The 23,260-nt window shown below is 41.2% G+C and overlaps 1 protein-coding gene across 4 annotated transcripts in view; it reads right to left on the bottom strand.

Moving 5' to 3' along the window:
• Positions 1 to 23,260, bottom strand: part of LOC145350873 (unconventional myosin-VI) — a 206,089-nt gene that overhangs the window by 44,183 nt on the left and 138,646 nt on the right. For all 4 annotated transcript variants that reach the window (XM_080200277.1, XM_080200279.1, XM_080200278.1 and 1 more), the window contains exons 13-18: positions 17,693 to 17,850; positions 16,166 to 16,257; positions 10,630 to 10,702; positions 9,592 to 9,719; positions 5,269 to 5,364; positions 1,643 to 1,813 (exon numbers count right to left, since the gene is read on the bottom strand). In XM_080200277.1, coding sequence (XP_080056403.1) covers positions 1,643 to 1,813; positions 5,269 to 5,364; positions 9,592 to 9,719; positions 10,630 to 10,702; positions 16,166 to 16,257; positions 17,693 to 17,850 — 718 coding nt within the window. The remainder of the gene's footprint in view (positions 1 to 1,642; positions 1,814 to 5,268; positions 5,365 to 9,591; positions 9,720 to 10,629; positions 10,703 to 16,165; positions 16,258 to 17,692; positions 17,851 to 23,260) is intronic.

The following is a 23,260-nucleotide window of genomic DNA, read 5'->3' as shown; positions in this document are numbered from 1 at the left end:
GGTCATTCAATCACCCTTCCTATGGATTGGGAGGGGGAATTGGTAACAAAGGAGGAAAGAAGTTCAAAGGCTCCACTCCAGGATTCCTGCTGATGCCCAAGATCCATCACTTGGTCTGAAACATGGCCAAGTCCTCTGAGATGTTTCTAAATTTATAGGAATAGAATGTCATGATCATTTTTATAGATTAATAATCTAGCAGTTTGGATTGAGGATTTGGAGGCATCAGTTCAAATCCCACCACCACAGCTGGGGAAGTTAAATTCAGCTAATAAATCAATCAAGATTAAAAAGGCAGTTCAGTGATGGGGACCATGAAACTACTCAGTTATCGTAAAGACCCATCTGCTTCATTAATATCCTTCAGGGAAGGAGTTTTGCCATCTGGCCCATATGTCATCCCAGTCCCACCTAGCTGAATCTTATCTGTCCTCTGAAATGATCTCGCAAGCCACTCAGTTAACAGCTATAAGGAGTAGGAAAATAAACTTGCCAGCTGATGCCCATATCCTACAAAAGAATAAAGAAAAATATGCACAGCAAATAAGCCAATTAGTTTTAGGTACAAGTATACTCAAAAACTGGATAAATTACTGCGAGCAAGACAGACTAATGTCAAGGGTGAGTTAGAATGGTTTTAAAATGTTTTTAGGAGTTATCTTTTAACACATTCTCTTTGCAATAATATACAAGAATGTGAAGACTTTAATGAAGTATAAATTACCAATCCCTTTTGAGCTATTCAGGAAGCATTCAGTTAGAGAAATTTCAAATAGAGCCAAACAATACCTATGTACATAGCTACAAACATACAAATTAGGAGTAGGGTCTGGCCATTCAGCCCCTCAAATCTGTTCCACTGCTCAATAAGATCATGGCTGATCTGATTGTACCCTCAGCTCCACATCTGCACTTATCCCTGATGAACTTTCACCCCCTTGCATACCAAGAATCTATTTCAGTACAGGAAAAGACCATTTGACCCATCGAGCCTAAGCCAACAGCAATCCCACCCAGGCCCCTATCCACATATTTACCCTGCTAATCCCTGACACTAAGGGGTAATTTATCATGTCCAAATAACCTTACACTGTACATCTTTGAACTAAGGGAGGAAACCAAAGCACCCGGAGGAAAACCACAGGGACATGGGGGAGAACATGAAAACTCCACACCATCGCCTGAGGACAGAACTGAACTTGGGTCCCTGGCGCTAAGAGGCAGCAGTGCTAACCACCGTGCCACCAAAAATATTCAAAGACTCTTGAAGAAGAAAGTTCCAAAGACTCACCACCCCCTGAAAGAAATAAAATCTCCTCTGCTCCAACTTCGATCAGCGACCCTTTACTTTAAAACAGTACCCCCCTTAATGTGTCACAGCAATGGTCAAAAATGCTAAAGTAGATCCAAAAGAGTAAAAATTACTAACATGCTACAGGTTCAAAGGAAATGAATCTGGATATTTACTATTATAATCTTGATGCCAAATCAGGATGTGTTATAAAAAGCATCAATTCCCACTCCTTAAATCTCCTTTCAATAACAAGAAAAACTTATTAAATCTTATAGAAGTCTGCCGATTTCATATTCACTAATAGAATTGCACAATTTTACAACACAGGAGTTTTCCAAATGAATCTACCTTGAATTTATTCCCAACGCTAATGAAGCTCAGTTTTCCTGCCTTCTGTTTCGTGTCCTTATTGTGGTTGGTTCCTTCAAAAAGTTTCCGGACAAATGGGTCTTTAGATTCCGATACCAGCGATTCCAAGGACATGTGTAAGGCATCATTATTCTTTTCCACAAATTTAGCCTGTAAGGGAGAATGTCACACTGAGCAGTTCCTAGATGGAGGATGAAACTCCTTCAATGACGAGAAAAAATACAAGAAGTAAGAAAGCCATGGAGGTTTTTATAGGTAGAATTGAGAAATAGAGAAAGATCCAAAACCGCAGTGGGAATTTTGTATAGACTCCAGGGTGACAGAAGTGGCAGAATCTAAAAATGCAGTATCTTATTTAGCCAAGAATGTGGCAATGTTTAGTAGATTTAGTGGGGGAATTTCAGCTTTTATATAGATTGAGGTAAGCAGACTAGCACAAAATAAATAATAAATTCCTTGACTATGTTCAGCATCATTTTCTATAACAATATGTCCTAGAACTAACAACAGAACAGACTGTGTCAGATTCCATGAGTAACGGGACAGATTTAGTTAACAACCTAATGTAGTCTGAACAATTACCTAACGGTGCAGGAACAATTACCTAATAGCAACCATTAAATGGCTGACTAGTGTTTGAGCCAGCTAAGATTCAAGATTTGAGTCTGACTTCAATGGGATGAGACAGAGACTGTCTCCAATAAATTTGGAGAAACTGTTAGGCTGTAAAACAGCAGAGGGGGAATGGGATGTTCACTAAAGAATTTAAAATGATACAGAACAAATTTACAGCCTTTCGGGGCAAGAGTTTTACATTCCATATAAAAACAACCTCGTACAGCCGAAAACATGTACAATTAAACTGGTAAAGGGCAACATAAAAACAAAGGAAAAAGTATACACCAGTACAAAAAAGGCACAGGTCTCAGTGACTGGGAGAGATACCAAAATAATGAATGACAGAACATGGAAAGCTGCAAAAAGGAAATGTGAGAAGGAACTGGGAAAGGTTATCAAAATCACAGTTGTTTTCGTAACTACATGAGAAAAAAGTGATTAGAAACAACAATGATCCCTTAAAACTAACATCACAAATGAAAATGAGGAAATGATAGACATGCTAAATTTTTACTCCTGGTCAATATTAACAGGAGAGGAAAATGCCTCAGTAGATAATACTGAATCAGCTATGGAGACTCACCAAAATTAACATAAGCAAAAGAGTAATAAAAAAATTTGCATTAAAGAGTGCCAAATCCCCAGATCCAATTGACTTAAAGGAAGTAGGTGTGGACAGTTCAGATGCTAAAACTATAACTTTTTAATATCCTCTTGATCCAGGAACCAATGTTTTAGATTGGAAAACTCTATATCACTCTACGTAATAAGAAATATGAGTAAGGACAACTGGGGGTTTACAGGCCATTTTACCTTATGTCAGTGATCAGGACTGGAGTATATATTTAACATTAAGGATAGGAACATAGGAGCAGGGTTAGGCCATTCAGCCCATCAAGTCTATTTTACCATTCAATATGATCATGGCTGATCTTCCACTTCAAAGCCTCAGTTGAAGATTTTTAGAAATTTGTCAATCTTTGCTTTAAACAGAATCAATGACTGAGCTTCCATAGCCCTCTGGGGTAGAGAATTCCAAAGATTCCTCAGAGCAAAAACATTTCTTCTCATCTCGGTCCTAAGTGGCCTCACTCTTATTTTGAAATTGTGCCCCCTGGTTACGGACTCTCCAATCAGGGGGAACATCTTACCTGAATCTACCCTGTCCATCCCTTCAACTGTTTTGTATGTTTCAGTAAGATCACCTCTCATCCCTTGAAACTCTGAAGAATACAGGCCGTTTCCCTGATCCCTCTACATAGGCGTCCCATCATCCCAGGAACAAATGGTAAAGTGACTGAATAGCTTGAAATTTTTCAGCTGATCCTAGAGAACCAACATGGATTTGTAAAGGCAGGTTGCACCTGATAAAACTGATCAATTAAAATAATAGGTAGCAGAATGTCTACGTAAGTTATTCATATGGACTTCCGAGAGGCATTTAATAAAATCCCTTGTATGAGATTGTTAAGTAAAGGTCATGGAATTGAAGGTAAACTATTGACCTGATTAGGAAACTAGCTGAGTAGCAGCAGGTAGAGGGTAAGAGAATGGATGTTTTTTGGGATCTCAACTATTCACTATTAACGACTTAGATGGGATAGGGAGCTATACGTCCACATTTGCTGATGACAAAGATAGAATGCATTGCAAGGAATGTAGTGGAATGCATCAAATAACACAGATAAATTATAAATTTAATGAATTAGTAAACTGCGGGGCAAATGGATTCAATATACCCTATTTTGCACCCCAGATAATCAGAGAGCATTGTCTAAATATTGAAAAGCTAGAAACAACAGCAATCTGACTGACGATGGGTTATCAACCTGACACATTAACTGTTTCTCTTCACAGATGCTGCCTGTCCTGCTATTTTCAGAATTTTCTGCTTTTATTTTGGATTTCTAGCATCTACAGTATTTTACCTTGGGCACCGACTAGGGTTCTGCACTCTAGAACTTAAGACAATGAAGGGCTAACTTAACTGATATTTTCAAGATATTAAGCTGGCCAGATAAGGCAGAGAAATAAATGTTTTTGCTGACTGGGGAGTGGGGGAGGGAAGTATTTCTACACACAATGCATGATAGAAGTTTGGATTTCTCTTCCACAAAGTGCAGCTTTAACAGGTCAATTGTTAATTTTAAATTTGAGACTAATAAGCTTTTGTCAACCAAAGGTATGAAGGAGAAGTGGCAGAAAGATAAGTAAATGGAATTAAGTCACATACGAGCAATGGTCACACTGAAAATGGAACTCAGATGAGAGGTGAAATGGCCTACTCCTGTTCCCAAATTACAGGTACATAGCTAAATGAAGCCATTTATAACAACTATAAGTAGAAAATTAAATACACCAAATAAATGGGAAAAATATCTTCTCAAACATTGAAAACATAAATGATATTCTTCACACTTCCAAGTGATTCATGAAGACATTAAAATATCTTTTAATTAAGAAAAATATTGTACCCTAGAAAAGAGGATTCTAAATGCCAAGGAAAATTTGTGGAAATATTGCTGAGAACTGAAGGCCCAGACAGTGTCTTGTGAGTGCATCAACTTTCGTTCAGTCAGGTGGTTGCAGGTCCCGCATAAGACAATTGAATGTATCATCTAGTTTGGCACTTCAGTGCAGTAGTGGGAGGCTGCTGCACTTGTTGAAGGTACAATCCTTCAGATGAAATGCTAAGTTCCTCAGGGGTTTTGCAAAGATCCCATGGCACTATCTGAAGAAGAATGAGAGTTTTCTGTGGTGTCCTGGGCAATATTTATCACTAAACAGATATCTGGTCACTATTTGATTGTTGTTTTTGGGACCTTGTTTTGCACAATGTGATTGCTGAGTTTCTGGCATTCCAAGTGACTGCATTTCAAAAGTATCTCATTGACAGTAAACCACTTTTATTGAGATTACGAAAAGCACAACTGGTCTTTCTTGTATTCTTTTGCTTATTTGATTCTTAAGGGCTATGTAAAACTTACTGTTTCATAGCAAACCGCTCCAGCAAAGTGCCTGATGATAAACCCTTCGTCATCACGGACGTTCCTGTGAACTGTCAGCTTGGACTTTCTAGGAATCTGAACAATGAGAAGAAGTGCACTCTGGTTCATAGGCATCATAATGACAATGCTTCAATATTTCTTTTTTTTCAGTGTGAGTTCATACTAGAATCTCCCACACTCTGTGCAATGCAGAGGTCACAATCGTGAACATCATTAAAAGCTTGGGGAGGTGGGGGCTTTTCGCACCAGAATCTGACAATTCTGTGCATGTGCAATGGCCCTGAACTATTAGCCTGCAGTTTGCTGGCCAGCTCGATCATTTGCCAGCCCAGGGCCCTTGCAGTGCCACCCCTTCAACCCCTCCACGGCCCTATCATGGCCCTCACAACCATTCCTGGATTAGTCCCGAACCCCAGCCCCCTCCCCCCCCCAGCACGTCCTGGGGATCTCCAACCCCCCTCCCCACCAGCAGAACTCCCATGCCCACAGGAGACAGACACCCACCACCAACCCCCCCGCCCCCCCCCCCCCCCCCCCCCACCACTGCCTTCCCAGCAGACAGACACCCAGGCAGACCACCCCACCCCCAGCCTGCCCCAATCGCTGGCCTCCATCCCATCCCAACCAATCCCCATGCAAAGTGGCAACGGTGGGTCCCACCATGGATCATCCCGAAACCCCTGGCCCTCAGCCCAGCCCCCCATCGCGCTGCCCCATGCCTAATGAGCAGTGCCAAGGTGCTCCCTGGGCACGGGCGTTTTGCCTCATGGGCACTGCCAAGGGCACAGGATGGCATTCCCAGGGAGCCCATTCCCAGGGGGCATCATACCCTGCCACTCAACCCCCTGGGGGCTCCGATTGCCCCCCACTTCACTCCAGTGGGATCATTCCACTAGCTCCCTGAAAGTGGGGATCCAGTCTGAACCCCGCAGAGTGAAATTGCTCTGATGGGGTGGGAGAATCTAGTGGGCCCAGGGACATTAAAATAAGATTAAAAATAGATTAAAATCACTTAACTGCTGTTCCCGCCATTTCTAGTGTGGTCCTGACAATGCCAGGTATCTGGCACTCGGAGATACATGCGCGCATTGGGAACGCACGTGCAAATCTCGCAAACCAACCCACACGTGATTCCCACAGCCTACCATGCTAAAAAAATTAGCGCATCGGGATGGGAAAGTCACCCCCATAATTACTAAACAACCTCTCTGGCCCTGAAACAGTAACTTTACATTAGTAAAATATTGTGTGTTTCCACGATGATAACAAAAGCTATAGGTTTTTTTGAAGGTTATGATATTTCAGCTTCTACCTTAATCCTATTTCTTCAGAACATAAGAAACAGGAGAAGCAGATCATATCAGCCAACACACTTGCTCCACCATTCAATATGATCATGATTGATTTCAGCTTCAACACCACTTTCTCACCCATTCCTCCATATCCCTCTATTCTGAGGAAGTTAAAAATGCCTATCTCAGCCTCAAATATAGTCAACAATGTAGCATCCACAACCCTCTGGACACAGAATTTTAAAAATTCACAACCCTTTGACTGAAGAAAATTCTGATCTGTCCTAAACAGTCAGCCCCTTATCCTAAGGCTTGTGCCCGTGTTTTAGAATTTCCAGGAAACATCCTGTCAAGTACCTTCACAATTTTCAAAGAATTATAGACTGGTTACAGCACAGAAGGTGGCCATTTGATCCATTATGTCTGTGCTGCCTCTCTGAAGGAACAACTCACCTACAGCCACTCCCTACCATTCCACTGCAACTCTGCAAATTCTTCCTTTTCAGGTAATGATCCAATTCTCTTCTGAAAACTTCAATTGGCACACACACAGGCAGTGTATTCCAGATCTTGTATGCTACATTGTGATCACCTCTCAATTTTCGAGTCTCCAAAGAATACTGACCCAATTTACTTAGCCTCTCATTATAGGAGCACCCACCGGTCCCAATCTAATGAATCTTTCCTGTACTACTTCCAATGCAAGTCTCCTTCCTTAAATAAAGGCCAAATGTACCAAAGCCCTGTACATTGGAGCAAGACGACTTTATTCCTGCTCTGCAATCCACTTCTAATGAAGGCCAACATGCCACTTGCCTTCATAAATGCTTGCTGCATCTATAATGCTAATTTTATGTTGTAGAAGCACAGCACAGTCCCTCTGAACACCAATATTTACAAGCTCCCTGCCTTTTAAAAAATATTATGCTTACCAGAGTCAATAATCTCACATTTCCCCATATTATACTCTGTCAGCCAACTTACAGCATTGACTTAATCTACCTATATTCTTTTGCAAACTTTGTGTCCTCCTTATAGCTTGTATTTAATCTTTATTTAGCTCTCTTTTTTTTAATTAAGTTAATTCATGCATTTTACTTCCTGGTTCACTGAGTATGAGAATTCTTCAATCTGATTGGCTGTTTGTGTGTTACTAACATGTCTTGTTACTGAACCCCAGAGACCTGCTATACATGGAGATGGAATTAACACGTAGAAAGGTGAAATCCACACCACAGTCGATGGCAAGCATCATCACTTACCACTGACCACAATATCCAGACCATTATTAACTCATGCCAATATAAAATGGCGATTTATTTCCAGAAATGAAGGTCAATGTAAAAACCTAAACTTCTGTTACATCATCTAAAAGACTGACTCTCATTAAAGACACTGGGGTTTGCTGTTACTAGACTTAGGAGTGGCTCCCAACAGCCATGCAATTGCGCGTGATCTAAACTCCTCGGACTGTGGGCGGAATTTTTTGGCTATGCTCACCTCAAGACTGGAAAATTCCGCCCGAGGTCAATGGACCTACGCTTGGTCCATGTCCCACCTACTATGATTCCTGTGGCAGGTGAGATGGAAAATTTCTGTTGTGAGTTTTTAGTTTTAACTGTGTGTACCTTTACTGAAGCATCGCGGAGTGCAACATGACAACGTATATAGTTTTGCACTCTAATGAAAATATTGAAATATATGTAATGTTCTCAAACTGAACGGAAGCACCTCAGACTGCATTAGATCACTGGAGAAAAAGTAAATTCCATGGTACTTTGCAGTTATAATTGGAAATGTTGAGTGTACAACATGACTGATAAATACAGTTTGTAAAATTCTCTAATGAAAATACTGAAATTTTTGTAGTGTTCACATTACTGAACTGAAATAGAATGAATCTTGCTATCTGGAGAAAATATGAATATCATTGCACTTTAGTGTTATAATAATTTGAATTGTTTTATAATGTCTTTAGATTTTATATGAGTAAAATATATTTTTGCAAAAAACATTCCCATCTGGGCAACCTTTATAGTTTGTAATTTGTGTTATAATGTGTAATAATGACATGTTGTTGTTTCTGGTTAGTTGTACAGATTGAGAACTTGTGACTCACAAAAATATCTGTGAAGAAGTCAGCCAACATGAGCACAGCGCACAACCAAACCTGTGCAAACACCAATCTTTGTTTCCTCATTCAGCTAGCAACAAGAAAAAGATTTAACTCAGGTTTCTATGCAAGTTTCTACCTGGGCTAAAGCAGTCAGGGTTGATATGCAATGCTTGGATACAATTAAGGAGGATGTGCTTCCCATAATTAGTTACCTGTATTAATTATATGGGATGCAATTTAATCAGCTTTACATTGAATTTTTGGTATCCAGTTTTTTTCCATTCCTATCCAAACTGTCTGGGGAACAGTCCCCTGCACCATGACAGATTATCAAATCTTTCCCATGAGTTTTTTTTTGTTTATATATCCAATTATTCAGTCCAATCAAAGTCCAATTCAGAGTCTCAGCAAATGAGACATTCCAGATCCAAGCTGACAAGACAGGCCTCCCACTTCTGCCTTGGGTTTCACCTACATGAGCCAAGCTGATTGGAGCAGGCATTGCACCTCCTCCAAGGCTGGATCTCATTTGCATCTTAGCCAAAAGGCCAAGATGCCGCTTTAAAAAATTGCTTCAAATGAAACCGCAGCATAACCTCATGACTTCAACCAAGTGCAGGATGTTGATACTACAATTGATCTTAGCCGAAAGGAGTTGGCTCTGGGGTCACTGCAGCCAAACCCAATCCTGCCCTCACCCAACATCCACACATGCTCTTTGCAGTACACGTGACTGGACAGTAAGTAGAAGGTCAAATGATTTCCAGGAACACCAAGACAAACTCCAGCTGAGATCAGTGACCTCAGCACAGAGAGCAGGAGTGTGGGTGGGGGTGAAGCTGTACTTTGCAGCTCATTTGTAAATGCCCCACTGCCCAGAAGACAGTAACTCACTGTGAGTCGGAAGTGATTCTTATGCTTTTGGTGTATCACAGCAGTAAAATGTTGGTCGCTGGCTTGAGGCAAACGGTTTTCTTCATCCAGAATATCCAGGATTCCCACCAATTTAGCTTCAATTAAATCTGTTTATTGGCAAAATAACAACATAAATTTGCATGAACATTAAACATTCAGGTACAGTCATAGCGGTGACACTGGTTCCTAGATGTTGCATTTCTAATGTTGCAGGTCCCTTGTGTGCTTCACAAGTTTTTTCTATTCATTTGTGGGACATGGGCATCACTTGCTAGCCAGTATTTATTACCCATCATTAGTTGCCCTTGGAGGGCAGCTGAGAGTCAACCAAATTGCTGTGCCTCTGGACTCACATGTAGGCCACATCAGTAAGGACAGCAGATTTTCTTCCATAGAGGACATTAATGAACCAGATAGGTTTTTCAAACAATTGACAATGGTCATCAGCAGATTCTTAATTCCAGATATTTTTATTAAATTCAAATTCCACCACCTGTCATGCCGTGATTCAAACATGTGCTCTCAGAACATTAACTAGAGTTTCTGGATCAAGAGTCTAGGTGATAATACCACTAGGCCATCACCTCCCCAAGTCACACATGTGTGTTGTGATCTTCAGGTTATAAACTCCAGCAATGGGACCAGCAATCTGAGCCCAGCCAGCAATATGACACTGTAACAGCAATGATATCTAAGTGCCCTGCTACCCCTTCATAATAATGGATTGCAGCATATCCCAACGATGAATACTAGGCAATCCAACTGGTAGTTTTGTGTGTTTTCTCTACTTGCTTAGTTGAACAGTGATGCTACCTTTCAAACCGCAGGGATATTCCCAAAATCTAGGGGATTTGAAAGATCACAACCAACTGTCTCTGCAACCACCCCTATTTTGAACCCTTGGGTATCAGGTCCTTACGGGATCTTAAGCAGCAAATGTCATCATTACATTAAAATATACATCAGCAAAAACTGCAAGGAAGTGAATCTTTTTATGCGGGTTCTTTTGATACATACCAATGCAGTCTTGATTATCAACATACTGCACTTCATTTACGCCAAGCCCTTCTTTCTGATATAACTCTTGTTCCTAAAGATGCAGAGGTCAGATTAGTATAACTATGTAAAGGATGTGAAATGAGCATTGTTTAGAGCTTTCACAACATGAAAGCAGCAGGGCCAGCTTACCCACACTGTCATAGGAGGTCTTCCAGTTTAAAAAAAAAGGCTTTCATTATGATACATGCATCCTGTTGCGCCCTCCTCATCATTTTCAGTTTCTAATACAGCTCCCTCTCTCCCCTCAATGAGAGTGGAGTATGGCAACCTGCTTGTTGCATTTTGCTGTTTGAATTAATATGTTCTTAAGCATTTTCTACTAAAATTGATGGAAGCAATATTAATAAAAACTAAACAAGTATTATTGGAAACCAACCAGATTACTTAAGGAAACAGCCTTAATTGTGAGACAATTAAGAATGAGGAATTCATTACTAAATTTGTTAGAAAGGCTGGAAATGTGATTTGGAATGCAAATGTTTCCAATTTTTGTAATTGTAAATATATTAACACTTGATTATTAATGCAGACTTTTAAAGTGCTGTGAGATAATGATTATTCCGCGCTTCTCAGGTCACAGAATAAAGAAATAACATAAATGTTAACTTTGACTAGGAGGATTGAATAGACCATTGTCTAAGGGATCAGAACTCCACATGGCACGTAGCTAAGTTGACCAAATATTGCTCAACACTCAAGCCTATTTCAAGGTGTAATATAATTTGAGAAAAAGCATTGCCTTAAAGCTGAAACAATGTGGGCAATTACCAAACACCCAACTGGCTAATTCTTATTTCATTATTGACAAGTTATAGACCTGTTTTCCAATAGCTGACTAAAGTGGGTTTTCAATTTCTATGGTATAAGAAAAAGTCAGAGAATGGCAGAGAGAGATGTGACGAGAGATGTAAAGAGAAAGGCGTAGGTAGCGAGGGAGAGAGAGACAGAGATGTTTACGAGACACAATGATATTCCGAGTGCCCTGTTACCTCTTCATAATAATGGATTGCAGCGTATCCCAATGACGAATATCAGGCAATCCAGCCTATAGTTTTCTGTGTTTTATCTACTTCCTTGATTACAAAGAGATCTGCTTCAAAAATAGCTCCAGAAATAGAGGTAATTCAACTGATACAACATACAATGAAGGATATCAAAACTACACAGCCCCCAAGTCCTAGCAATCCAGCTTGAACCCCTTAGCCTTAGATGTCTTTATTTTTGTAGTTCTTGAAATTTTCAGACACTAATGAGTTGGCATAATGTAGGCTGTCCCTTCAGTGCAGTACTAATGGAACCAAACAGCTCGTTTTATCTTGTAATTTTTATGCATCATGTACTTAAAAGTAAAGGGATTTTGAATTTCAACTCAAAAAATCTATACAGCCACTTAAGTGCAGTCTCAGATATTCATCCTTCCTTATGTTGTAAGCCAATTGAGAATTCTTGAGGCGAAACATCCTGAGGATGTTCATCATGGCTGGGGACTTCAATCAGGCCACGTTCAAAAGTATACTACCAAGGTACCACCAAATGTCTCCTGTTCCACCATCCTAGACCATTGCTGGGGAGTAGGTACAGAGGAGATGTCAGGGATAAGTTTTTCGCTCAGAGGGTGGTGGGCGCGTGGAATCGGCTGCCGGAGTGGTGGTGGTGGCGGCGGCGGCGGATTCGATAGGGTCTTTTAAGAGACTTTTGGATAAGTACATGGAACTTAGTAAGATAAAGGGTTATAGATAAGCCTAGTAGGTAGGGACATGTTTGGCGCAACTTGTGGGCCAAAGGGCCTGTTTGTGCTGTAGTTTTTCTATGTTTCTAAATATCAAACACATCTACTGCTCTATAGCTCACCCACACCTTGGCAAATCGGACCACAAGGTTGTACTCTTGCTCCCGGCTTACAAGCAAAAACTGAAACAGGAGAATCCATCAAAGAAAGTCATGCAATGTTGGTCTGAGGAATCAGATGATCCCTGCAGGGCTGCTTGGAGTAAATGAACTGGTCAGTATTCAAAAAATGTGACCAGCCTGAAAGAGTACGCCACTACAGTAACTGACTTCATTAATAAGCGTGTAGAAGACTCTGCGCCAAAGAAGCAAATCCATGTGTTTTCTCCAATCAGAAACCAAGGATGAACAGGGATAGCCACTGCTTGCTGAAGTCCAGGTCTGAGGCATTCAAGTCAGGTGGCACTGACCTAAACAAGAAAGCCAGATACAATCTAAGGTGATCCATCAAAGATGCCAAAAGACAGTAACGGACCAAGCTAGAGTCCCAGGCTGGCCACACCGACCCCCACTGGCTATGGCAACATCTGCAAGACATAACAGGCTACAAAATGAAGACATGTAAAATTGCCGGCTCCAACACACTGCTCCCTGATGAGCTCAGTGCATTCTAGCCCATTTTGAGCAAGAGGTCAGTGAGAACATGCCCTCCACCTTGGAAGAACCTGTATCTGGGGTCAATATTGCAGATGTAACAGCAGCTTTCTTGAAGGTCAATCCACAAAAAGTGAGTGGCCTGGATGAGTACCCGGACGAGCACTCAGATCCTGCATGGATCGGCTGGCGGGGGTATTCACAGACATCTTCAACCTCTCTTTCCAACAACCATATCTGTTTTAAGAAGACAACCATTATCCCAATACCTAAGAAAAACCAAGCAGTGTGCCTTAATGACTATCAGTGGTGGGTCTGACATCCATCATTTCGAACGCTTCGAAAGGCTAGTCATGGCACGAATCAATTCCAGCCTCCTTGTCTACCTGGGTCCGCTGCAGTTTGCCTATGACTGCAACAGATCCACAGCAGATACCATTTCCCTGGCCCTACGCTCAACCCTGGAACACTTAGATAACAAGGACACCTATGCCAGACTCCTTTTTATTGACTACAGCTCAACCTTCAACACTATTATTCCCATGAAACTCATCTCCAAATTTCGTGGCCTGGGCCTCAGCATTTCCTGCTGCAAATGGATCCTGAACTTCCCAACTCACAGATCACACTCAGTAATAGGAAACAACATCACCTCCACAATCATCCTCAATACCGGTGCCCCACAAGGCTGAGTTCTCAGTCCCCTACTATACTCCTTACACACCTATGACTGTGTGGCCACATTCCCCTCCAATTCGATTTTCAAGTTTGCTGACGACTCCATCATAGTGGGTCAGATTGCAAATAATGAGACAGAGCATGACAATGAGATAGAGAATCTGGTGAACTGGTGCGGTAACAATAATCTCTCCCTCAATGTCACCAAAACAAAGGAGATTGTCATTGGCTTCAGCAAGTGTAAAGGAGAACATGCCCCTGTCTACATCAATGGGGATGAAGTAGAAAGGGTCGAGAGGTTCAAGTTTTTAGGTGTCCAGATCACCAACATGTCCTGGTCAACCCAAGCCAACACTATAGTTAAGCCCATCAATGCCTCTACTTTCTCAGGAGACTAAGGAAATTTGGTATGTCAGCTACAACTCTCACCAACTTTTACAGATGCACCATAGAAAGCATTCTTTCTGGTTGTATCACCGATTGGTATGGCTCCTGCTCTGTCCAAGACTGCAAAGAACTACAAAAGGTTGCGAATATAGCCCAATTCATCACGCAAACCAGCCTCCCATCCATTGGCTTTGTCTACATTTCCCGCTGCCTCGGCCAAGAAGCAGCATAATTAAGAACCTCACGCACCACAGACATCCTCTCTCTCACTTTCTTCCATCGGGAAAAAGATACAGAAGTCCGAGTTCACGTATCAACAGATTCAAGAACAGTTTCTTCCGTCCTGCTGTCAGACTTTTGAATGGACTTACCTTGCATTCTCTACGCCCTAGCTATGACTATAACACTACATTCTGCACACTCTCATTTCCTTCTTTATGAACAGTATGCTTTGTCTGTACAGCACACGAGACTTCTCATTATTCGTTAATACATGTGACAATAATAAATCAAATCAAAATCAACTGGCTTTTTACCAACAATTCCCAACTACATCTCTGATCCTGAGCTAGGCTTGAGTGATGAGCAATAATTGTTAATAGAATTATAGCATTATAATTGTATAGCATTATAGAACATAAGAACTAGGAGCAGGAGTAGGCCATTTGGCCCCGTGAGCCTACTCCGCCATTCTATAAGATCATGGCTCAAATTTTCGTGGACTCAGCTCCACTTAACTGCCCGTTCATCATAACCCTTAATTCCTTTACTGTTCAAAAGTTTATCTATCCTTGCCTTCAAAACATTTAATGAGGTAGCTAAAACTGCTCCACTGGGCAGGGAATTCCACAGATTCACAGCCCTTTGTGTGCAGAAATTCCTCCTCAACTCAGTCCTAAATCTGCTCCCCCTTATTTTGAGGCCAGGATCCCTGGTTCTAAATTCACCTGCCAGTGGAAACATCTTCCCTGCTTCTATCTGATCTACTCCCTTCATAATCTTACATGCTTCCACAGGATTTCCCCTCATTCTTCTGAATTCCAATAAGTATAACCCCAGTGTACTTTGTCTCTCCTCATAAGCCAATGCTCTCAATCCAGAATCAACCTAGTTAATCTCCCCTGTAGCCTCTCCAGTGCCAGTATTAATATTCCAGCGTCAATAAGTAGCCTCACATAGTAAACTGGTACAGTTCTATTGTCAAAAGAGCAACAGTCAGCAATTTCTAAATTAAAGCCATCATGCTTCAGGTTCCCTTCCTTCTCCTTCAACCTAATATTGGTGGTGAAACAATTATCAGGGACAAAGCAAACTTATTTGGAAACTCATGGATTAATTAAGAAACAGAATGAATTGGATAAACGTACATAGGCATGGATGTCAGGAACAGCATTATAAAGTCTGCAGATGATATGAAACTTGGCAAAGTACAAGACCATAACGAGGATAAAGATAGGTTTCAATGTGGTGAAATGGGCAGAAGCATAGAGAATGGAGTTTAAGATGGAGACGTGATGGACTTTGGGACACATGATGGACTTTGGGACACATGGAACGATTCTATAAATGGACCAATTCTGAGAAGGGTTGAGTAGAGATACCTTGGTGCTCATATCAAGAATGATGGGGCAAATTAATATACTGGACAATCAAAGACATAATAAACCACAATTGAGAGAGACGTGGGGATAATTAAGGAAAGCCAGCAGGTTTTTAAATGGGGAAATTAAAAAAAAAGGCACTTAGACGGATAAAAAATAAAAGCAAAGAAATAGTGTTAGAATTTTAGAAATCATTGGTTAGATCTCAACTGAATAGTAGGCAACTCTGAGCACCACATTTCAGAAAGATATAAAGAAAGAGTGGAGGTGGTTTATCTGGATTTTATAAGAACCACAATAACCTGAAATAGAGCTGCCAGCCAGTGAAATACACTATTAAAAAGGCCAATCTAAAGATGGTCTCCATGGCAACACACGGCCCCGAATTTCTCTAACATCAGTATTAATCTAGGTTCTCAGAGGCACAAACTAAGCCCATGTCTTACCTCTTTCAGGATCCTTTCATTGAAAAACTGCTGAAGCTTCTCATTACAGTAGTTAATGCAGAATTGTTCAAAGCTATTGTGCTCAAAATATTCTGTGAAATACAAATTGGAAAAGGTCAGCATCCACAGCACAGCCTCCAGACCCGTTTGTAATTACTAAAACTCTTCTCAACAATCTTGAGGACTGTGAACCAAATATTAAACAACCTTATGAACTAAACTAGTGCAGGATGGTCACTTGCATGGGAATCTTGCATCTCGTAGCTTTAATATAGCAGGAAGTTTTTGGGGATATATTGCTCTATTCACAGAGAAGTTTGTAGCAATGTGAATAAATCAAGTTACTTCAGTCAAAGAATTCCACTGTGCCAAGAACAAGAGACTTGGCAAGCTAAGCAGAAATTCCATTACAAGCTACTACTCAATGGAAATGAGACCATCAGTTTCAACTATAAGCAATAGATCTGAATTTGAGTAATTAATTCAACACAAAATGATATAACGCAAAAACAAAGTTGCAAAGCTAACTTTCTGAATATGATGAACAGAGCCTCTAAGTCAATATTGTCTTTCTCATTCCCTCAACAAAATTTCCCTTCATGTGTAATTCCCTCTCTTTCGGTAAAGATGGTCTCAATTTCTTCACACCTTTCCTCTTGCATCCTAACATAAAAACTCTACCTTTGTTCACTCATATTTCTTTCAAACATAAAACAATCCTCATTGACATCACATGAGATCATGCAGACAGTCAGCTTCCCCTCTTACCACTCCCCCTGCACCAACAGAACGTTTGTGGTCCCGTAGCCTTCTATTGTTCTCCCTGAATTGCTCTCTCAGATCAGACATTAATCTGAGAAGGTGTTGAGAGATTTTATGGAAAAAGCATATCAGTGAAACTGTGAGTTCACCATGATTATGGGGCAGCATGCTGGCACCTCTCAGTGTCAGGGACCTGGGTTCAATTCCAGCCTTGAGTCACTGTCTGTGTGGAGTTTACACATTCCCTCTGTGTCTGTGCGGGTTTCCTCCAGGTGTTCTGATTTCCTCCCACAGTCCAAAGATGCACAGGTTAGGCTGATTGGCCATGTTAAATTGCCCATTACTGTCAGGGGGATTAGCAGGTTGAATATGTGGGTTACGGGAATAAGATCTGTCAGAGATGGTCAGTGCAGGCTAATAGGCCAAATGGCCTCCTTCTGTACTGTCAGGATTCTATAATTATTACCTGCAATAACTGCACTTTCCTTTTAATCACTGTCATTAGCTGGGGGGGGGGGGGGGGGGGAAGAGGGGGCAGGGTGAGGGTGGGGGTGGGGATGGGGGTGGTGGGGCAAGAACGCGGACAGGGGAGGTGGGGCCGGAATGCTAGAGATGGAGGAGACACCAATATAATTTAGAGAGTGTATTCAGTGCTGAATAGCAATTTGCACTCAGTGACTTCTGCCATTCTTAATTCAAGTATCAAATGAAAGTCATTAAAAATGACAATTAAATGTTGAAAGGCAAAAACAAATAGAAACTCACCAAAGCCAGCAATGTCCAGAACCCCAATGAAGAAACTGGAACTCTCAAAGGGGAAACACTGATTGACTCGCTTCACAACATGATCAAATAGATGGCTATAAACCGCCTTAGCCAGAGCTTCCCGTGCATTGTTTGCCTGCTCCACCTTTAAAGGCACCCTGAGGAACAGTAGAGCAAGTTTTAGTTGGATCAATCGATCAGCTTTCATGATGAAATCAGTTTGTATGCAGTGAAAGCTCCAACTTTAATGCTTTTGTATCAATATAGAAGTACCAGTGTTGCATTGTTCATGGTTCTTTGTGAGTAGCCCATGATTATCACAAATGTTGTCAATTGGCAAGATAACATAGATTTGAACTTAGAACCACCAAGAAAGCCATCATGACTTACCACTGCTACACTATTCAGTTTTTCTCTTACTAAGTAAACGGATGAGAGCTTGTAGTTGCATTCCACCACCCCCCCATGACTTCAGTCTGACCCAGTGTACCAAAGCACTTTGCATACCAACACAATTCTAGAAACAATGTGCAATATCATAGGCGATGGACAGAGGGCAAAGAAAAGAAAATTGTTCATCAAGTCCATAAATCTGCCCAAACATACATGTACTGCAAGGAGCATTTGTGGCAACCATATTACACTGCATAAATGCAAAGTGGTATTTCAATCAGACATTGTTCCTAGATGAATTGTAATTGCAAAGTAATTTCTTTCCACTTACGATTAGAGATATTTGCTTTATAGGAGCAATTTCAATCAACATCAGAATAAGATATTTAAGTTCCTCATCAACTCACCTTTTCAGATTAGTAGAATGGGAATAATGGGAAGTACTATCACTATCTAGGACCAATGAGATAAATGTATCCTTTTTAAACCAGAGGTAACATAAACGATTTGGAAGAGAGGGTAAGTGGTGTGATCAGCAAGTTTGTGGGTGACACCAAGATGGCAGGGTTGGCGGATACTAAAGTGGAATGTCAGGTGATACAACAGGATATAGATAGGTTGGTGCACTGGGCAGATAGGTGGCAGATGGAATTTAATCCTGACAAATGTGAGGTGATGCATTTTGGAAGGAAAAATGCAGAGAGGAGCTATGTGATAAAAGGTAGACCGATTAGGAGTACAGAAATACAGAGGGACCTGGGAGTGCAGGTTCACAGGTCTATGAAGGTTGCGACACAAGTGGAGAAGGTTGTTAGGAAGGCTTATGGAATGCTAGCCTTTATAGGAAGGGGTATAGAGTATAAAAGCTGCAGTCTAATGCTTCAGTTGTACAGAACGTTGGTTAGACCGCATTTGGAGCACTGCGTCCAGTTCTGGTCACCTTACTACCGGAAGGACATGGAGTCTCTGGAGAGGGTGCAGAGGAGGTTTACCAGGAGGTTGCCTGGCATGGAGGGACTGGGTTACGAGGAAAGGTTGGAGAAACTGGGACTTTTCTCCTTGGAAAGACGGAGATTGAGGGGGGACATGATAGAGGTATATAAGATACTGAAGGGAATAGATAGAGTCAATAGTGAGAGACTGCTCCCTAGACTGGGTACAAATACGAGAGGTCATGATTTAAGGGTGAGGGGGGAGAGGTATAATTTGGATGTGAGAGGAAGGTTCTTTACACAGAGGGTCGTGGGGGTATGGAACGCGCTACCGAGTAGGGTGGTGGAGGCAGGAACGTTGGACTCGTTTAAGGTTCAATTAGACAGACACGAGCGAAACGAGGATGGAGGGTTATAGTAGGGGCTATTAAATAAGGTCAGATCCTCGGGAGACACCGGAAATGCAGACTTGTAAGTTAACGTTTTTGTCTTTTTATTCCGCAGGTGGAGGTCCACCTCGTTGTCAAACGACGGGCATGCACACGGTGGGTCGTGCATGGGTTGCTCTTGGAGGTTCCGGGAGTGGCCTAGTACTTCGTGTCGGTGTGTGTGCTTGATCCTGGACCGGTAGACGGGCGCCGCAACAGCTCGGTGACTAGCACTGCTAGCTGTGCAGATACATGGATTTGGGCCTGTGTCTGTGGGAGTTTGCACATTCTCCCTGTGGTTGCGTGGGTTTCCTCCGGGCGCTCCGGTTTCCTCCCACACCCCAAAGATGTGCTCTTAGGCTGATTGGTTTACCAGATTGACACTATTCTCCCCTGAATCTGGCTAAGTTAGGGGTTCCATTCGTAGACACGCAGGGTAGAATAGGTGTAGGGTGATGCAGCAGCACGGGCTCGTTGGGCCGAAGGGCCTGTTTCCCGTGCTGGGTTGTTCTTTGTTCTTGTTCTTTGTAACAGCATTTAAATTGAAAGCACACTTCTCCACATCATTTACAGAAGATTATGAAGAACCTTGTGTTTTTCCCTCCTTTCCTATTTTAATACTTCATTTGAACAATGAGCAGGAATGATAGTGCATTGCTTGAAGCTGTCACTGAAGAAAATTATCAGAAACAAAGCCAAGGATGAGTCATCATCAACTGGATACTTTAACCGAGTCCCTTGTATTCTCAAATTCTGTGATCTCGCCAAGCACACATCATCCGCACTGATTACAAAACAAAGAATAAACCTTTCATGTTAATCAGGGCTCATTTCCAATTGTGATGCTTATAAAGGGTTGCTGTTACCACTGATCTGCTGTCCTGCATTTAGAATATTCTTTTACCTTATTGCATAAATTCAACAACAGGAAGAATGTTGTTCATGACATTGCTGTCATGTATTCTGAACAGTTTTATAACCCCCATGAAGTGACTTGAGTCATGAAACAGGAAAGCAAAGTTTGGTGAATGTTCGAGTAGCCTTTGGAAATATACCAGCACTTATCCGAAATATTCAGAAATTGTGATTTCTGACAGCTTTGAATTTTGTAAAATCAGTTGCAATCACTACAGATGAAAGCAGGAATCCAAACAGCACGTTTTTTTAAACTAACAACTTGTATTCATAAAGAATCTTTACTATAGTAAAATATCCCAAGGCTTTTCACAGGGGTGCCTACCAAATGAAAATCTAACAGGAGAGGCGAGTACAATTTTGTCTTTTAAAAAGCATTTAGACAGTTACATGTGTAAAATAGCTACAGAGGGATATGGGTCAAATGCGGGCATTTGGGACTAGCTTAGTGATTTAAAAAAAAGGGGCAGTATGAATAAGTTGGGCCAAAGGGCATGTTTTCAAGCTGTAAGCCTCAATGATGTAAAGGGATATCAGGATAGGTGATCACGAAGCTTGGCCAAGCAGCAAGATTAAAGGAGGGAAAAGTAGTATACAAGTGCAAAGGTTTGAGGATGACATTCCATAGCTTATGACCTTGGCACCCACTTCTTGACCTTTTGACTAAGGTCAAGCCTGAGACCAGGTGCAGCGCCTGGTCTTATCAGCTTTATGTCTCACTTGTGGGGACTATCAATTGGATTCAATTTGAAGTTCAATTGGTTTTTGGAGCAAGCAAGGAGCTGGATTAAGGGCTTGCCCTGTGCACTCTGCACATTGAGTTTTTTAAATAACTTCCTTAAAGTTACAAAGCCAATGGCATAGTGATCAAAATCGGGGATGTGCAACTGTCCAGAATTGGAGGAGCACAGATATCCCAGATGGTTTTAGACTGGCGAGGTTACAGAGAAAGGGAGCAATGAAATCAGAGAAGATTTTGGAAGTAGGGGATTTTAAATTCATAATCAAGATAAAATAGTTTCCTGATATTATGAATATCAAAAGAAAGATTCAGAATGTATTCCCACAAAATTAGTACAAGAGCCACTGATCATGTAAACAAGAATTTAACAACTAGAGACTTAAACTTCCATTATTCAAAAAACACAGAAGATAAAAACAAGGGACTAACGTTTAACCTGCACAAGACCTCAGGCAGGTTATGCTTGGAGAATCACACGGAGCTTTGGACAACCCATAAAAGAGAAAGAAGAATGGGCACTCGGCTACCTCATTGAATGTTTTTAAGGCAAGGATAGATAAATTTTTGAACGCTACAGGAATTAAGGGTTATAGTGAACGGGCAGGTAAGTGAAACTGAGTCAACGAAAAGATTAGCCACAATCTTTTTGAATGGCGGAGTAGGCTCGAGGAGCCAGATAGCCTATTCCTGCTTCTAATTCTTACAGTGAGACATTAGCAGAGATGAATACGGGGCTATGAAGAGAATGTTGATTTAGTATGTCAGAGCTTGTTTTACTAGAGATGAGAAGATTAATTTGATTCTAATAGCTAGGTACAAATTTAGAATAAATCACCAAAGGGGTGTTGGAATCCTTTTCTGTTTTTAACACAAAGCGTGCTTAAAATTTGAAGCAATGCAATTGTTTTAGAAGATAATTAAATAGAAGTTTGAAAGAGGCATATTAAAAGGATTTCAGGAGTGAGAATGTGAGTTGGATTAAATTGGCCTCAGTGGGAATAAACATTAGCACAGATAGTAGGACCAATCCTTACATTTGCACTGTAACACTATGATTCAATCTAAGAGAATTGCCCAATCTCGGCTGAATAGTATGTATTGCCAGTTATACAGTCTACGGAATGTCAGACATAAGAATGTGAAAATCCTGAGGTGAGTGGAGTAGATACAAACATGCTACATATTAGATATTAGGAACACTCACCGCACAAAATTGCAGTTTGTACCACAGGTCTACAATTTCCCAAGAAAGTAATGGCACAGAAAACCTATTATGAGCCTTTTAGGCATCAACTTAGGTGGCACAAAGCCAGGAGCCTGAGAGTTAAAACTCTGTTCCAGAGGCTGAATTCACAGCTAAACGAAATCTAGGCTAATGTCTCCGTGCAATTCTGAACGGGTGCTGCCCTTGAACTCAATGCTTCAAAGAGCAGTGGAAGCAGATTCATTAGTAACTATGAAAAGGAAATTGTGTGTATTTGGTGGGGAGGGTCACAAGGAAAAAAGGTCAGGCAAGTGGAACTAACTAAATCGCTCGACCTGGAGAGCCTTCAGAGGTATCTTGGGCTGAATGGATTTTATGACGATGCACAAAGAAAATCAAGTGTAATATAGAAAATGGAGGAGAAGCAATAAAACATTAGAGAGGCTAAAGGGAAGGATGGAAAACATTTCAAAGTAACAAAGGAAAATATCTGATAAATAAAAACTAAAGGGGCTGATTAGAAATACAACAACTTACATTTACATAGCCCCTTTAATGTCATGAAAGATGCCAATGCGTTTCATGGGAACATTATAAATCAAATGAGTGAATCACATAGGATGTGTGTCAGAATGCCAAAAGATTAGTCCAAAAAGTAGCTTTTAAGGAGTGTCTTAAAGGAGAAAATAAGGTGGAGATGGGAGAGTTGTAGGGAGAGAATTCCAGATCTTACAGTCTATCCAGCTGAAGGCACAGCCACCAATAATGGAATTATAATTTGGAATGCACAATAGGCCAGAACCAGAAGAATGGAGATATCTGGGAGGAGTGTGGGATAAAAACATAGAACATTACAGCGCAGTACAGGCCCTTTGGTCCTCAATGTTGCACTGACCTGTGAAAACCAATCTAAAGTTCATCTAACCTACACTATTCCAATATCATCCATATGTT

This window comes from Carcharhinus amblyrhynchos, chromosome 12, assembly GCF_965287045.1.
Source record: "Carcharhinus amblyrhynchos chromosome 12, sCarAmb.v2.hapA, whole genome shotgun sequence".
Classification (NCBI taxonomy): domain Eukaryota; kingdom Metazoa; phylum Chordata; class Chondrichthyes; order Carcharhiniformes; family Carcharhinidae; genus Carcharhinus; species Carcharhinus amblyrhynchos.
This window is presented reverse-complemented; position numbering and strand designations above follow the sequence as displayed.